The sequence below is a fragment of the Giraffa tippelskirchi genome, chromosome 10, assembly GCF_054371585.1.
Source record: "Giraffa tippelskirchi isolate mGirTip1 chromosome 10, T2T-mGirTip1v1.2.pri, whole genome shotgun sequence".
In the NCBI taxonomy this organism is placed as follows: Eukaryota; Metazoa; Chordata; class Mammalia; order Artiodactyla; family Giraffidae; genus Giraffa; species Giraffa tippelskirchi.
This window is the reverse complement of record NC_137284.1, coordinates 77,371,277-77,390,022: the sequence shown is the minus strand read 5'-3', so window position 1 is coordinate 77,390,022 and position 18,746 is coordinate 77,371,277. Positions and strand designations below refer to the sequence as shown.

The window sequence follows — 18,746 nt, the reverse complement described above, 5'->3', positions numbered from 1 at the left end:
TATCCAGCGAAACCACAGCCAAGGGAACGGGCTTGGCGGAATCAGCGGGGAAAGAAGACCCTGTTGAGCTTGACTCTAGTCTGGCACGGTGAAGAGACATGAGAGGTGTAGAATAAGTGGGAGGCCCCCGGCGCCCCCCCCCCCCCCCCCGTTTCCCGCGAGGGGGCGGGGCGGGGTCCGCCGGCCTTGCGGGCCGCCGGTGAAATACCACTACTCGGATCGTTTTTTTCACTGACCCGGTGAGGCGGGGAGGGCGAGCCCCGAGGGGCTCTCGCTTCTGGCGCCAAGCGCCCGGCCGCAAAAAAAAAAAAAAAAAAAAAGAAGCAACAGTTAGAACTGAATGTGCAACAACGGACTGGTTCAAAATTGGGAAGGGAGTACATCAAGGCTGTATGTTGTCATTCTCCTTATTACATGTAAATGCAGAGTACATCATGCAAAATGCTGGGGTGGACGAATCATAAGCTGGAATTATGATTGCCAGGAGAAATATTAATAACCTCAGATATGCAGATGACACCACCCTTATGGCAAAGTGAATAGGAACTGAAGAGCCTCCTGATGAAAGTGAAAGAGGAGAGTGAAAAAGCTGGCTTAAAACTCCGCATTCAAAAAACTAATATCCTGGCATCCAGTCCCATCACTTCATGGCAAACAGATGTGGAAACCATGGAAATAGTGATAGACTTTATTTTCTTGGGCTCCAAAATCACTGTGGATGGTGACTGCAGCCATGCAATTAAAAGATGCTTGCTCCTTGGAAGAAAAGCTATGACAAACCTACACAACGTAATAAAAAGCAGAGACATTACTTTGCTGGCAAAGGTCCATATAGTCAAAGCTATGGTTTTTCCAATAGTCATGTATGGATGTGAGAGTTGGATCATGAAGAAGGCTGAGCACTGAAGAATTGATGCTTTCAAACTGTGGTGCTGGAGAAGACTCTTGAGAGTCCCTTGGACTGCAAGGAGATCAAACCAGTCAATTCTAAAGAAAATAAACCCTGAATATTCATTGGAAGGACTGATGCTGAAGTTCCAATACTTTACCACCTGATGCAAAGAGCCAACTCATTGGAAAAGACTCTGATGCTGGGAAAGATTGAGGGCAGGAAAAGTGGGCAACAGAGGCAACAAGATTGTTGGATGCCATCACTGACTCAGTGGACATGAGTTTAAACAAACTCTGGGAGACAGTGAAGGACTGGGAAGCCTGGTGTGCTGCAGTCCATGGGGTCACAGAGTCAGACAGGACTGAGCAACTCATCAACAATAATTCACATACCTAAGATATAAGCTGATATACCGTTTCCTTTTGTAAAGTTGGTTGGGGACTGGGTATTGGGAGACCATGGGCTCCTGCACTTGTTTCTCTGCTTCTCATGAAGAGCTACTGACAGCTCTTGCTCTGGACTATCTTCTGCAAGATATCTGCAGAGCAAATAGGCTTCAGAAATAGAGCCAGTGTTTCTCTCAGGGCACAGGACACAAGTATCTCCTGACCAGAGTACTAAAGATGTGTTTCTCCAAGGGATAAAAGTTGGGCAGATTTACTTGCAGCTTTCTTTATAGGGGGTGTTTCCTAAGCTTGGGATATCTCAGCTATGACACAAACCCACTGTGAACTGCCTCAGCTGACCCACTGTGTGTCACGGCCATGGGGATTGGAGAGCTGAGGCCCACGCGAGGCTCACGCTGCTCATTGTGCTGTGGGTAATGAAGCCCTCCACTTTATGACCCAGTCAGCCCATACCCCACATCTTCTGCCCAGCATCTATGAAACTGGTGGGTAAACCTGTCAGCCTGTGAGTAGGGTAGAATCTTGGTTGCTTCACAGTTCCCGACAGGCCCTGGCCTCTCGTGTTCTAGAAATAAATGGGAGGCGGAGGAGGGACTTAGTCCGAAGACCCCAGCCCACCAGACACCCTAAAACCAGTGTTCTCCAGCTGAAGTGTGCACCAGAACCATCTGGAGGGTTTGATCAAACCCAAATTCCTGGGCTCCCTGCCAGGGTTGCTCATTCAGTGGATCTGAGAGTCTGGATCTCTAATGAGTTCCCAGGTGACACTGATGCTTCTATGGTTGAAAGAACACACTCTGAGAATCACTACCCTAAAGAGACAAATTTTCATGGCCATCCTTAGATCCTGTATGTTTCAAAGACAAGATGGCCTAAGCAGGGTTTTTTTCCCCCACTCAGCCTTCAATATGAGGCCATCTTTTAGTCTGAAACTAGAGATAAACACTTCGAAAGAACAAATATACAAAGTCTAATACTAGTTAATGAATGAATTTCCTAAATGCTGGTAGACACAGCCCTGCTTTTCTAGGTGAGAAGGCAACAGAAGGCATAGATGAGGAGGAGGGAAAGGCCATGAGAGAGAAGAAAACAGAGGCTGAAGGAGATGAAAGCAACGTTAGCAAAAATTATCATGTCACCTGGGCTCAAACCTTGACTTGACTCTGTACCATCTGACAGAAACTATTCAGTTTGTCTTTGACTGTGGCCTGACCAGTCTTCATAGAGAATTGTTTTTTACTTCAAATTTCCTACAAAGGACTTCTCCTATACAACCACAATATAACCATAAAAACCAAGACATTACTGACACATTACTACCATCTAATTGAATGTTGGTGAAAACAGCAAACAGAGATTCTGTTGCATTAATAACTACTCTCTGGAAATCCACTCTTGATAGGGGGATAGAAGAGACCAACTTCCATAAAGACACTGTGACTGTTATTCTTTTCTCTGTGCCTGTAAACTTAGATTTGCAGCTAATTGATATATGAACCATATGAACCTCTGCTTCTACTGTGGGTCTTTGAAAACAACTGAGGCAAGCAGTTCTTTTCAGCTCATAGCAGGCTGTACCCAAAAGAGGACTAGTTGCACAAGCATAGAAAGTCTTAACTTTAGAACTGGTAAGACAGTAAGGATTCTGCCTGCAATGCAAGAGACCTGGGTTCAATCCCTGGGTTGGGAAGATTGCCTGGAGAAGGGAATGGCTACCCCCTCCAGCATTCTTGCCTGGAGAATCCCACGGACAGAGGAGCCTGGCGGGCTACAGACCATAGGGTTGCAAAGAGACACAACTGAGCGACTAACACTTTTACTTTCTGGCTGTCTTGAGCATTCTCATTACTTTTCATGAATATTAACTTTCTTCTAATAATTACATAAAGCCATTAATAATAGATAGCCACATTTTTCTAAAGGTTTTAGTCACGTTGACAGTGAGAGCATTGACCAATAAGCGAAGCTAAATTTAATAAAATTAATATGCTTTTTTATAAATTTGTCTAAGTCAGCTACTATTGTTGACAATAGTGCCCCCACATATAATCAGGCCAAGTTCAAGTCCTGTTCTATAGGAAGCTGAGCTTGGCTGCCTGCCCACCGTGAGCACCACAGTCTAGGTGTAGTGATCCCTGAGTTCACCTGCTCAGAGACCCACGATAGAATTTCCTCCAAGACGGGAGCATGCTCCTTCAGATCTCCCCTCAACTCTTTCTGCTCCTAGAGACTATCTCTAGCCAAATTAAGCTAAAGAGAATCTCCTAAAAATGGGAGAGCTCTTTCAATGAAAGGAAAGGCAAAGAATCACACACAGGCTCCTAGGAGCTGCGGAGCGACTTGGGGGCAGGAACGAAATACTTGAAAGTTTCCTCTGGACACTGTTCTACCATACATGAACTTTATTTTCAGTCTCATTCTTTGGCTACTGATTTGATTCTAGAGACTGGGGGAGTCAAACTGGCAAAGCTTGGATCACATAACCAGGCTTCAGCTAGGACAGAAAAAGGTACCCCTGATCGAAGTCCTACCTGAGTGTATCCAATGGGGAAAGGTAATTCTTCATAGATAAACCAGTCTGTTGCCACCCGAAAAACGTAGATTGGATGCTGGCAGCCAAAAATCATCACAGATGCCCACCTTGAGAGTTAGCTGTTATTATCATGAAGTGACAGTTAAGAAACTGAAGCTCTGAGGATTTCCCTAGGTGGCCAGGGTTACCCAGCCTTGTCACTCTGACTGTACCACTCCATGCTACCATGGCAGGCACCTCCAACTCATCATCTCTATTCTGTATGTGCCCCTCCCTCCACCATGTCATCAGTAGCCTTAAATCCATGGACGTGTGAAGTCTACCAACTACTGCTTCTTGTCTCCACTGTAGCTTCTCCTGCCTTAGCTGAGGCCCTCGTAGGACCCACGGTGGCACTTCTAACTTGTCTTTCTGCAGCTAGCCTCTTCTCTTCCTCCAGCTTCCATTCCATTGATGAAAAGTGACCATGTCATTAACCTATTAAAATCTTTCAAAGGCTCAATACCAAGATCAGTAAGATTTAAATTCTGCAGCATGAAAGGCAGAGAAGGCTTTTGCTCAACTTTTGCAACTTCATCTTTCATTCCTTCCTACTATTCCTAATCATCCCCTAGACATTCATGTTAGGGTTCTGGCCTGCTAGGACTCGTCAAGTCTACCAACTGCTTCTTCCCTCTTTTCTTCACTTTTTTTTTTTTTTAACCACAAACACCTCTCCTGATCTTGTTATCCTTGGTGACTCACAAGTAATTTTTGCAGCTCCTATCAGATACACCTTCTTTATAAAACTTTTCCTAATTTCTCTAGACTCCTTTTTGGCACTCCTATTGCATTCTGGATATAGTCACACATATACTTGTAGCACCAAATGGCAATGATCTGTTATGTATTTGTAGAGACAGTCAAGGTGATAATATTTGCAGTTAGTATTTTCTAATCATATACTATGTGCCGGGCACTGTGCTAACTTCTCATTATGAATTATTCTCATTTTATCTTCATGATCTACCTAAGAAGTAAGTGCTATTATAGATAGTAAGTGCTATTTATCAGATGAGAAAAAAGAGGCTCAGAGAGGTTAACTAACATGTGCTGGGTGAAACAGTAAATAGTGGAGTCTGGATGTAAATCCAGGCACTTTGGTTCCAGAATCCTTGCTTTAAATCCCTGAATGCTACCCTCTTTCTACTGCCAGACCATGAAAGTTTCTTAAGTGCAGAAATCATGCAAGTTCCCTTTTCCAGCTCAGTGTCCAGCATCCAGCAGACAAGGAATGCCTACTGAAGAAGAATATAAATGAATATATTCATGAAAAGTCCAGTTCCTTCCTGCACGGTAGGTCTCAGAGACGGCCCTGTCTGAAGGTGGGATCCTAAAAAGTTCCACCTCTTAGGAACTTCTTCCTAAGAGGAAGCCTGTACTTACCGCTAGCTTTTTCCTGATAGCCTCCAATTTCTCAGTAGCTGCAGCCAGTTCTAAGTTTGCTTGGGCTAATGCTTGGCGTTTGGGTTCCACGTCACAGTAGACCTGAAAAGCCACATAAGGGTTATTTCACAAGGCAGTGAAGATGCAAAGAGGGCAAGTAATTATTTGATTTCTTCTATTTGCTGGAAGTTTTACAGTTAAAATCTCTAATTCACCTAGAAATTTGGTGTTTACTCTTAGTCATGGTAACACCTAACAGCAGAACAAAAATCCACATAGCCTTCCAAATTCTCTCCGCTTGTCCATTACTCACTCACTTGTTGTGGACATTAGAGTGATAAGCACTAGCATAAAATGCTACACAGGTCAAATACCATTAAGATACTAAAATTAGTTTCTCATAAAATTTGGAGACAATCCTCATATCACCAGAAATTGTCGAGTACAGCAGCTACAGCTAAAGGTGGGATCATGTCTAGCCTTAAAGGCAGAAAATTGGTGTGGAGAAATTCTCTGAACCCAGAAAGGAACATGTGAGATACCCTCACGCAGTATAACGTTAACCACACTAACACTTTCTTTTTTTTTTCCTAAGTTCCTGGCCACCTTAAAGGTTACCTGAACGGGAGGTTTGAGCATTTGAGTGGATCAAATATTCTTTTGGGAAGGGAGAAAGGAAATTAAATTTTCTTTTCCATTTTATAGCAAAACAACACGGAACACAGCAATGGTCCGGTGCTGGGCTTCTCTTTCCACCTAGGGTGTGAAGCTAGCACAGCGGTCAGGTGCGCCATTTGGAGCGAGGCCGCCCATCAGCTGTGATCTGTCTGCAGTCTTGCCTGATACAGGTTTCCACTAAAGAGAGAAGGACAGGGTCCTATTCCCGTGGGTCCCCAGAGTGAAGAACATAACCTAGTTTTCTGAAAATCATTCTAGGAATGACAATGGCATTTCCTCAGCAATTCAACCTTCGAATAAAACACAAGATTTAAAGACAGAAATGAGTCAGTTCTTCCTGGCAAAGGGCCATGCATGTTCCCTTTTCACATTCAGTCCTTCACAAAGTGTTTGGGACATAATTGACAGACAAGTACTTGATAACTAAATGATTAACTGAAATGATCATCTATCTCTATTTGGCCCAAAAGCACAAACTTTAGAATAGACCGCATATAGTCAAAAACACATTTGTCATTAAAATACGAAAGTCCTCCAAAGGTTATTTCTCATCTCATTAAGTCTACTTGTAGCTGGTGTAAATTTCTGCTTTGAGAGCAGGGATGAAATTTAATTAAACATGAACTCAGACTTGCAGTTGTTTCAAGCCAACAACTGAAATATTTCAATATAAATAAATATAATTATTCTACCCAAATGTTTTTATCTAATCAAATCAAATTTAATTGCTGCTATTTGATCTAAAGAAGTTACTCTACCCTAAAAAAGCATGGCTTCCAATATTTCAGATATCGCTTTTAGAGAATTCTGATTAATCTGACGCTTTCATGTCTTATTCTTAGAAATTTATCTTACTCAGATAATTAAATATCAAATTATTTTACATTTTTTGCTGGCCTAGAAATTAATATATATACAGTCCTTCCTGAATAACACCCATAAACCAGCTGGTCATGCCTGATACACCTCGTAGAATTTCATGATGTTGATGACCCAGGCGCAGAGACCAGCTGCTGCAAAAGATTTCATCCGAATCAGGTTTGGGTTGAACTCGGGGTCTCTCAAATACTGTTCCTTCACCACTTTTAGACAAGTCTCTGGAATGTGCTCTTTGTCATAGTTAATTAATGCTTGCAAAAAATCATCCACCTGTAAAGTAAAAAAGACTTATTGCAATGAGCCATTTGTGCTGCAGAGAAAATTTCAAGATCAAAAGTTAAAATCAGCTTTTAGGATTCACATAACAAAGGCAAAATTGGCAAGCTGCATTTATCCCACTGTTTGACTTTTTCAGTCTTTACAGTCTAAAGTTAGAATTAGCAATGGACACTTTTAAAATCCCTTCTATCCCAGGGTAAAATATTCTGTCTTTGCACAGGAGGCATTCACATTTTGAAGAAAAGAAAGGCAGAAAAGAAAAAGAAAAAGAAAAACACATACCCCTAAGCCCCTTTGCTTCACCTTCTTGTACATTGGTAACATTTTTCAACAGAAGAAATCCATGTAATTTTCTCCCTCCTACACTTAACTGCTTTCATAATTTTGAAAATAATTAGCAACCTTCCAACTGCTGCTGGTGCTGACCTAGGTGTGCTATAACCCCACGCTAATCGCCAACTAGGCAAACGAAAGTTCTAGGTCCAGAGAACACACAGCAGATTACTCTCAGCAAATCTGAAGATGATTTCTTTTTAATAGTTAGGAATTTTATAGCTTTCTTCTTTCTCTTCAAACTGTATGTACTTTAAGAAAATTTATTTTACTGAAGTATAGTTGATTCACAATGTTGGGTTAATTTCTGATGTAGAGCACAGAGATTCAATTATACATATATATATATATATAGAATATATATGCACACACACACATTCTTTTCATATGGTCTAGCAGAAGATATTGAACATAGTTCCCTGTGCTATACAATAGGACCCTGTTGTTTATCCATTCTGCATAAAATAGTTTGCATCTGCTAATCCCAAACTCCCAGTCCATTCCTCCCCTGTCCCTGCTGTCAAGTATAACCACAGAACTGAACACAGAAATCATCAGAATTTTCACGCTGCCAGGCTGATACCTTTCCCATGAAGACTCTAGCTGCTTTCCAACTCCGGTCTTTCGGCACTCTGCCCCGGGGAGCCAGAAGGACCATCACAGCCGCAGTAACGTTGGTAACTGCATTTGGAGGGTTGGGAAAGGCTTTCAGCTCAGTGAGATTGACCTGAAGAAAAGCACACACACTTTCAAGACCAGGGGCGCTCTGCTCTCTCAAGACCACTGTTGGGTCATTAAGCTGGTCTTCAGTGGCTGGTCTTTTCCACCCTCTCCTTTTCACACCAGTCTCGGCTTGGCAGTTTTTGCACCCCTCTCAGAGATCCCACTGTGGGACACCAGTAGGTCCAGGTCTTTCTGGCACTTTTATGATACTTTGGAAACATCACTGCCTTTTTGGCTTCCAAGTAAATTTATTTTCCTGATGTACCCGTCCTGCAGAGTCTTGCACACTGAGGCCAGAGAATTTCATAAACGTACAGGGTTTAGGGTATTTATGGGTTCATCCAACCTACATAATATATTTGCTGTTGAATCAGGCCTTCCAGAAACAGGGACTTCCCTGGTGGTGCAGTGGTAAAGAATCTGCCTGCCAATTCAAGAGACACAGGTTTGATCCCTGGGTAGGGAAGATACCCTGGAGAATGAAATGGCAACCCACTCCAATATTCTTGCCTGGAGAATCCCATGGACAGAGAAGCCTGGTGGGCTATAGTCCATGGGGTCACGAAGAGTCAGAAACAACTTAGCGACTAAATAGCAGCAACAACCCAGGAACAGAGTCCCTTAGCTCAGAGTCTCTTAGTTTTGTTTTTCTGCTTTATATGCACAAGAAACATCTTCTCTAACACTATAATGACTCAACCAGGAAGATGCCCATAGAGGCTGAACCTTCTTTCTGCATTCTTCCTTAGTCTCTGAAGGTCAGAATCTTAATTTACTCAAGAGATGGTATTAATGTAATAAGTTACAAGTATCAGGGCAAATACTTTGGAGTAAGAATTAATATCTGTAAGAAGTATATGTAGGTTCACGATACATTTTTTTTTTAAGAATTTTCTTTGAAATTTCCTGAACTGTATTATATACTCTTACTTATAAAATCTCATCAAATGTTGAACCTGATTCTCCTCTATTACCATAAATTGCCTTTTCATTTGGGAAATGACTGCAAAGAACAGAAAGGGTGTGAAAATAAGAGCAAAAGCAAAAACATAAAGTATGCTAATGCTAACTGAGAGCTAAGTAACCAAAATCCTTTCATCATTTATAAATGTACTGAGCTTTATATTTAAGTGATACTGATTGATTTTGACTGAGCAAATAATAATATATTCAGAGAAAAAGCTGCCAAGATAAAGCACAAGGAACAAAATAAACATTCTAGAGCTCAGAAAGAGGAAAGTATAAAATTTCGTTACTCAGAGATAATCAGTTACTTCTTTTTTTCTAACTTTTCCTATGTATAAGCATGTTCTTATTAAAAAATGTCATAATACACACTATTTTATACTATGCCTTTTTCACTTAATAGATCATAAACATTTTTTCACATTGCTAGCTAGGATTTAACAATTGTCATTTTAATGGTAGCAGGTTATTTGAATGCAGAATAATCAATCTTCCATCACAGTATACTTATGTTCTTCTAAACTGTTCAACTTTATGGTAATGCTAAAAGAAACATCAACGAAGATAATAACTCTCTGTTCACAGTCAAAATTATTTTCTTCAAAAGAATACTGAGAGAAATGAATGGAATATTTCTTTGAAGAGGAGTGGAAGTCTGGATCCTTTCCTCTTTGAAGGTGAATCCAAGACCCTCAGGCCTAGTAATGCCCTGGGAATCTCCCCAGAGGCCTAGCAGAACCGAAAGGCAAGACCAGCTGCCGGTTTTTAAAATAACATTGCCCATAATTCCATCTCTCTTTACACAGTCCTTCTGATCACCACAGTTGATTTTCTCTTACAGGAATTTGAGTGCTCAATGAGATTTTGCTAATAACGTAAAGCTAGGAAAAATGGTGTGGGTCAAAACCAGGTATCTTTGCTTCCAGGTTTTTCTTCTTTCCCTGAGGGTCTCTCATTAACACTACTTTTATAAGATATTCATAAAAGGAAATATCCAGAGGATACAAAGAATTCCCCACTTATTTCTTAAAGCAACAGAGGAAATAAAGAATCTTCCACTTGGTTTTTAAAGCAACACATAATATGAACCACTGGATCTGGGCCAAATCGAAGTGCTAACAATAGAGTTGCCTTTTATGATAGCATAAACTGCATGGCGTTGGAAGTATTCAAAAGGAGACTACGTGCTGGGGTCAAGGAGGACAGACTTTTGGATGGGAAAGGCAGTTCAACTATAATGATGACCTCAATGATGTCCTTAAATAGTTGTTTCAACTGTAACATTTTATGCGACTTTCTTTCCTTTTGATTGCATGGATTTCACTCTCAATTCAGTTATTCAAACTCTAATAACCTTCAAATATTATTTTGAGGAAACCCTGAGCCCAGTAATCATTCTTACCCTGTTGAGTGTGTTGAGGGCAGCTGTCGCAGCCACCAGCGCGGGCTCAGCTTTCAGTAAGTCTGCCTCACACTCCCTCTGTTTCTGGGACACTTCAGTCTGAATGGCTGTCACCTAATCAAAGAAGAAAAGCACACAAACCAATTATCATCTCAAATATCTCTATTGAAAAATGCAAGCTGCCTCAGAGACACTGTTCAATAATTTGCCTATATTTTGAACAGATGAGGATTTTGTCATAAAGACTAATTTCTCTTCAGGCACATAGTATACACAAAGCTTTGCATATACACAAAACACACAACACAAATCTCAACACAAATGGACTCAAATATCAAAATGTTCCAAAGCAGGGCTTTGAGTGTTTTAAGGTGCCATTAATAATAAATGTAAAATTAAGCAATTTCTTTGTTTTTCAGTTTTCTCTTTTGGCAAGTCCTGGAAAGTGAAAATCTAAGCTGACTCAGTAAACTAGATCACAAAATATTTTTGCCAAAATTCTCTTAATTTTTGCTTATATTTACCTTACCTACATTATCTAATTACCTATATTTACATTATCTAAGAGCCATGTTAACTAGTCTTTAAGAATAAATGTAAAGGGACTTCCCTGGTGGTCCAGTGGTTAAGAATCTGCCTGCCAGTGCAGGGCACACGGTTCAATCCCTGATCCAGGAAGATCCCACGTGCTGCAGGGCAACTAAGCCCATGAGCCACAACTACTGAAGTCCACAAGCCTAGAGCCTGTGCTCTGCAACAAGAGAAGCCACTGCAATGAGAAGCCCATGCACTGCAACTAGAGAGTAGCCCCTGCTCACCAAACTAGAGGAAGCCCGAGCGCGGCAAGAAAGACCCAGCACAGCAAAAAGCAAAAATAAATAAATAAAATTGAAAAAAAGGATAAATGTGAAGCTTTTTTGCTCAACTGACTACAAGATATTATTCTACTCTGTGCATGTTTATCAGTACATAGAATTTTTATGAAGACTAATTATATACTAGGTTGGTGCAAAAGTAATTGCGGTTTTTGCATTGTTGAAATTCACCATTTAGTATTGAAAACACTCTTATGTTATATATCATTTTAATGTGCATTTTTCACTTTGCTTTTTTGCTAATGACTTATTACTTGCTGTTTATATTTATTTTAGACTAGGGAAATGATCTTAGACCAAAAGCAAATTTGAGCGATTTTCTTATTTGAGTTCAAAAGGGGTCGTAAAACAGTGGAGACAACTGGCAACATCAACAATGCATTTGGCCAGGAACTGCTAAACGAACATACAATGCACTGATTGTTCAAGAAATTTTGCAAAGGATATGCGAGTCTGGAAGATGAAGAGTGTAGTAGCTGGCCATCAGAAGTTGACAGTTACCAACTGAAAGGATCACTGAAGCTGAACCTCTAGAAGTTACTGAAGAACTCAGTGTCACCATTCTAAGGTCATTCAGCATATAAAGCAAATTGGAAAGGTGAAAAAGATTGACAAGTGGGTGCCTCATGAGCTGACTGAAAATTAAAAAAAAATCATCATTTTGTTGAAGTGTCATCTTCTCTTATTCTACGTAACAACAATGAAGCACTTCTCTACTGGATTGTGACATGCGATGAATAGTGGATTTTTATGACAACCAGTGATGATCAGTTCAGTGCTTGGACTGAGAAGAAGTTCCAAAACATTTCCCAAAGCCAAACTTGCACCAAAAAAACGTCATGGTCACTGTTTGGTGGTCTACTGCCTGGCTGATCCACTACAGCTTTCTGAATCCTGGCGAATCCATTACACTGAGAAGTATGCTCAGCAAACTGATGATGCACCAAAAGCTGCAATGCCTGCACCTGGCATTGGTCAACAGGAAGGGCCCAATTCTTCTCCACAACAATGCCCAACCACATCACACAACCAATGTTTCAAAAGTTGAATGAATTGGGCTATCAAGTTTTGCCTCATCTACCATATTCACCTGACCTCTTGCTAACCGAGCTAACCGACTACCACTTCTTCAAGTATCTCAACAACTTTTTGTAGGGCAAACACTTCCACAACCAAAAATGAGGCCAAGAAGAGGCCAAAAATGCTTTCCAAGAGTTTGTTGAATCTCGAAGTATGGATTTTTATGCTACAAGAATAAACAAACTTATTTCTCACTGGCAAAAATGTGATTGTAATGGTTCTTATTTTGACTAATAAAGATGTATTTGAGCCTAGCTATAATGATTTAAAATTCACAGTCTGAAACCAAAATTATGTTTGCACCAACCTAATAATATGGATATAGGGAAGCCATGTTAATAAACTTGAACAAGGTCAAAATGAGGACTTTTGGAGTGTTGATTCTCCTCCCTTTAGAACACAGAACTTGAATGCCTAGGAAGAGTAAAATGCTTGTCCTCAGCAGAAATGTGGAGTTTCAAAGCTGTGGCTGCCGGGCACCAGGATCCAGGCACCATGGGGGATGGTTGCTGTGGTGATGGGGACTGTGAATCATCATGTGTGAACAGAAGTGCATTTCTTCAGATGTGTTTGGAATGAACAGGTTTATCTACACCATAAAATTAAACACTGCTCACAACAAATTACATTGTCTACCACAGCTTTATTAGCAATAATTACCCTTCTCCTGATTAACCATTACTTTGCTGTGTACTGCACCTCTTATGAATGTAATCGGTTCAGGCTAGATATGTGATCTCCGGCCAATACATATGGTTACTGTTAACATCTGTAGGGAAACTGCATGCTTACTGAGAACTGCTCCCAATCCACAGTCCTGCCAGGAATGACCATGAAAACTCCAAGCATACTACATTTTCAATGTGTTAGAGAATACTGCTATGGCAAAAAGAGAGATTGTATTTGCTTGAGTTATTACATCAGGTTTATTTACTTTCCTTAAGGAGGTAATAAATCTATACATGCTCCTTGTGACCATTTAGAATAGTATCATTTTAAACTGGATGTGGAATCATAGATTTTTAATACTTAGAAGAAACCCTAGGGAGTATTTCTCCTAAATGCTATTTCAACAAGACTGGGGTCATATATACTATTCTCTCTTCCTTTACTGTTAATGGAGTATTATCCCTTTGGGTAATTTGATAAACAGGGCAATTTAGAACATTTAACAACTAAACCCCACAAATGCAAATGAAAAAAATACTCCAGGTTGGTCAACTTACTTCTCATTCCCAATCCGTCTCACCCGAAGTGCAGCCTTACTGGAGCTGTGAAACTGCTGTGCATCATGGTGACTTGGTAAGCCTGACTGTGAACTTTTTCTCTGCCCCCCTCCCACAAGGCTCCTGGGGACTGGTTAGTAAGGCCCAACCTGGGGAAGGTAGAAGAGCTGCAGGGAAGCTTAGAGTGTGTGCTTTCTCTTTACCATTGTCTATTAAAACAGATTTGAAGACAGCCCCATTCATGGGAACATCAGACTCCCCCTGCCCTCTACTTGTCAAAAGCTCCTTGCAGATGGCTCATGAAATTTAGTGCTGGTCACAACGAGAGGATAAAGTCACAATAACTGCTTGTTATGGGCTGAACTGTGCCCATTCAAAATTCTCAGGTTGAAGCCTTAAACCCAGGACCTCTGAATGCCACTGTGTTACAGAGAGGGCCTTTAAAAATGGTTAAATTAAACTAAGCCTGTTAGGGTGAGGCTTAATCCAATCTGACTAGTGTCTTTGTAAGAGGAGGAAATCTAGTCATACACATGAGTCGGCAAGGGTATGTGAACTGAGGAAAAACATGTGAGGACAAGTGAGAAGGTGGCCATCTGCAAACCCAGTGGAGAGAGGCCTCGGGAGAAACCAAACCCACCAACAACTTGACCTTGGACTTCCAGACTCCAAAACTCTGAGAAAATAAATCTCTACTGTTTAAGCCAGTTCTAAGCAATAGGTAGAAAAGGACATGGAAAAACGGACTGGTTCAAAATTGGGAAAGGAGTACATCAAGGCTGTATATTGTCACCCTGCTTATTTAACTTACATGCAGAGTACATCACGCAAAATGCTGGGCTAGATTAAGCACAAGCTGGAATCAATTTTGCTGGGAGAAATATCAGTAACCTCAGATATGCAGATGACACCACCCTTATGGCAGAAAGTGAAGAGGAACTAAAGAGCCTCCTGAGAAGGTGAAAGAGGAGAGTGAAAAAGCTGGCTTAAAACTCAACATTCAGAAAACTAAGATCATGGGATCCAGTCCCATCACTTCATGGCAAATAGATGGGGAAACAATGGAAACAGTGACAGACTTTATTTTCTTGGACTCCAAAATCACTGTGTACTGTGACTGTAGCCATGGAACTAAAAGACACTTGCTCCTTGAAAGAAAAACTATGACAAACCTAGACAGTGTATTTAAAAGGAGAGACATTACTTTGCGGACAAAGGTCCATCTAGTCAAAGCTATGGTTTTTCCAGTAGTCGTGTATAGATGTGAGAGTTGGACCATAAAGAAGGCTGAGTGTTGAAGAATTGATGCTTTTGAACACTGGTGTTGGAGAAGATTCTTGAGAGCCCCTTGGACTGCAAGGAGATCAAACCAGCCAATCCTAAAGGAAATCAACCCTGAATATTCATTGGAAGGACTGATGCTGAAGCTGAAGCTTCAACACTGTGGCCACCTGATGCAAAGAGCAGAAACATTGGGAAAGACTGAAGGCAGGAGGAGAAGGGGACAACAGAGGACAAGATAGTTGGATGGCATCACCGACTCAATAGACATGAGTTTGAGCAAGCTCTGGGAGATGGTGATGGTGAAAGACAGGGAAGCCTGGTGTGCTGCATATCATTGGGTCGCAAAGAATCTGACACGACTGAGCAACTGAACAACATTGTTTAAGCCTCCTAGTCTGTGATATCGGAGAAGGCAATGGCAGCCCACTCCAGTACTCTTGCCTGGAAAGTCCCACGGACGGAGGAGCCTGGTAGGCTGCAGTCCCTGGGGTCGCTCAGAGTCGGACACGACTGAAGCAACTTAGCAGCAGCAGCAGCACTCCGTAATATTTTGTTATGGCAGCTCCAGTTAACAAATACATGACTCTCACTTACCTTCAAACTATAAGAAATTCCTGATAGTCTTCCAAAATTCAATCCTGTCAGGAAGCATTTAACAGGAGGATTCTTGTGTGCTGTTTTCGGTCTTGCATAAATCCTCTGTTCCTTATTAGCTCCTGAATGCAGGTGCTAGAGGAGCCGCAAGTGGTTCCGGGGAATAATAGGAATTTATGCATCTCCTTCGTAGGAAAGTAGCCTTTCCATACAGTGAAAAGCAACTATTTACAACCTTCTTCCTTTCTGATATGTAAAGTGATTATTTACAATCCTCTCTTTGAGCCTTATGTCTTCCTGGATGATTTGTAAGATTTTTGATCCTTATCTCTGCTGAAAAAGCTATCTTGTAAGACAGTATATATATGCCCACAATATGTTGAATAAACGCCCTCGTTCCATCAGAACTCGGGACCCCGTGTCTTTCTTCATTTCTTTCTCTCTCTCTCTCTCCCCACTTCAGGCTGCTTCCACGGAGCACAGGTGTCCGCTGTGTTTACTTACTTGCCCAGGCTTTCAAGACCTCTTCGAGAGGGCACCCTGAGCCTATGTAGACGGTGCTAACTCTTTGTCCTAGAGTTATATTGACATTCTGTGTAAACTAAGGAATATCAGCTTCTTTTCTTCCTTTTTTCTTTTACTTTCTTATTGTCAACTCCGTACCACCAGGTTCTGGTCCATTAAAGGACCCCAACACAATCCCATCCATCTTCAGAAAAGAGACATTAAAAACCTGAAGACCATTCAAAATCAGGGAGGATGTTTACCTTTTGAAGAGATTATATGAGCTCTGCAATATGGAAGGTATTTTCACTCATGAGGCTTACACTCAACAAAGAGGGCAGTTTGAAAGGGATCAGAGGAGTCTTAGAACCTGGAGCTGATACATCAAAGATGGAAGATCTAATTTTCACAAGCTTAATGGTGCTTCTGTTACTTGAAGTCACTGCGAGCAACACCTGTGATTTGAATAATCCTTTATGGTCTTACACATTCGAAGCAACAATTTCAACTGGCTTCTCTATATGAATTGTCAAGACGTACAGGAAGACAGTCTCCCTACTCCAATATTTGTTTAGCCATATTAAATGTTGCAATGTACTTTTGTTACTTTTAAAGTACTTCTTATGTATTAAACCTTGAGACTTCAATTTCATAGAATCAGAGAGTCCATATACACCCCTTTATAAGAACCACATAGAATCTAGTACGTTGTTGTACATATGACCAATGTGAGCTCATGGCATATACTTGATTAATATCTTGATTCTACATAATTTAATTACAAATAGACCTTTCTTCCATAACCAATTTAAAATAGTTTTTTCCACTATTGCATCTATTTGACTTTCATCATAGCCCTTATCATTAACATAAAATATCTTGTCTATCAACGTTGTCACTCATCTATCTTTCCCATTACAATGTAAGCAACATGCAGACACCTCGCCTATTATGTATCTTTAAGACCCTAGAAAAGTGCCAGGCCAAAAAAAAAAAAAATAAAACATTGGTGCTCAGACAATATTTGTTATTTATAATTAAATTGAGCCTCATGAATAAAATGAAAATATTTTAAAGTAGTCTTACCTTTTGGTATGGATCAGATATTAAAAAAAATAGCATGTATCTTTTCCATGTCTGAAGAACTTCATGAAACAACCTGTCAGATGAGTTCTAATTTGCTAAAACAAATTGTCTTCTTTGTGAGGACAATTTTGCCTTAGAAATTCACGTGCAAAAATGTAAAAAGGCCTCCACAGTACTTGATATAATTTAAGATCTGTAAAAATGGATTTTGGCTTCCCAGGCGGCACTAGGGGTAAAGAACAAGCCTGCCAATGCAGGAGACATAAGGGAGGTGGGTTTGATACTTAGGTCTGCAAAATACCCTGGAGGGGGGCATGAGTTATGAAATAGTGACTATTGGAACGTCACATATTTGTTAACGCCTGAAAAATATCCCCTGGGTGAAATTAGCTTACGATCATCACACCATGTGTGATACTCACTTTAAATATACCTTTAAAGATATCCTCCACTTATCTGAAACTCAATGGAAATATTTATTACCAGAATTAGGAATTATATACTTATTGGCCATGCCAAACATGCCTTATCTTTAACTTCAAAACTAAGTTTTTTAAAAAAATATTTAGCGTTTTGATTTTCTATACACTTTTCAAGTCTTTAGTGTGCAAGTTAAAGGCAGACATGCTGAATGCACATTAGAACAAAAGGGAAACAATTCATCTGTCTATGAATGAATGGTAACATCACTGGAAAAACTCAAATATTTTCTGCTATCATTAATGCAGAATAATAGCATAATGGTGACAGAATCACTGGCTCTGTGAGTGTTCATAATTTATACTTTGTATTAACTAAGCCTTGATTATAGGGCTTTCCTGGTAGCTCAGCTGGTAAAGAATCCACCTGCAATATGGGAGACCTGGGTTCGATGCCTGGGTTGAGTAGATACCCTGGAGAAGGGAAAGGCTACCCACTCCAGGATTCTGGCCTGGAGAATTCCATGGTCTATATAGTCCATGGGGTTGCAAAGAGTCAGAAAGCCTTGATTATAAGCTTTTGTTTAAAATAGAACTTGCATGTATACATTTATTCAGTTTTTTAAAGATATTTACTAAGCATTCTGTTTGCTTTTTACTAATTGCTAATTATTCTGTTTGCTATTTACTAAACATTTAGTAATCATTCTGTTTCTCTTGGGAAGTGAGATACACAAAAATGAAATACCTTCTACTTGCTGCTGAAGTTTCAGTAAGAGAAGATGACAAAATAAGTTATATTTATTTCAGAATTACTGGAAACCTAAGTACAAAGAAAGCCAATCTATATAATCTTAAAAGTAATTGTTTCCAACAATAAAACATAATACAGAATGCCAGGGCCTCCACGGACTCGAAAAGGACAAATTTAGCTTGGGATATAATAATAAACTCAAGTTGTATTATTAAAATGCAAAATTCGAAAACCATCTTGCAGAGTGACGGAATGGGCTTTGTTAACAATTGAGTTGTTCAATTTGCCTAAAAACTGAAAACCTTTAGAAACCTCTGCGGTGACTTCATGACCTTTACTGTATTACAAATAGGCCTGATATTCAAAATCCACATCCATTATATGCTTGAATGAGCTCAGTATTTATT

The 18,746-nt window shown here is 40.3% G+C and overlaps 1 protein-coding gene across 5 annotated transcripts in view; it reads right to left on the bottom strand.

Annotated features, from left to right (window-relative positions):
* The window catches only part of DNAH11 (dynein axonemal heavy chain 11), a 364,135-nt gene that overhangs the window by 119,448 nt on the left and 225,941 nt on the right, over positions 1-18,746 (bottom strand). For 4 of the 5 annotated variants that reach the window (XM_081536384.1, XM_081536387.1, XM_081536386.1 and 1 more), the window contains 4 exons: positions 10,518-10,631; positions 8,010-8,153; positions 6,902-7,084; positions 5,258-5,359 (listed from right to left, as the gene is read on the bottom strand). In XM_081536384.1, the coding sequence (XP_081392510.1) occupies positions 5,258-5,359; positions 6,902-7,084; positions 8,010-8,153; positions 10,518-10,631 (543 nt within the window). The remainder of the gene's footprint in view (positions 1-5,257; positions 5,360-6,901; positions 7,085-8,009; positions 8,154-10,517; positions 10,632-18,746) is intronic. The other variant, XM_081536388.1, reaches the window with a different exon arrangement.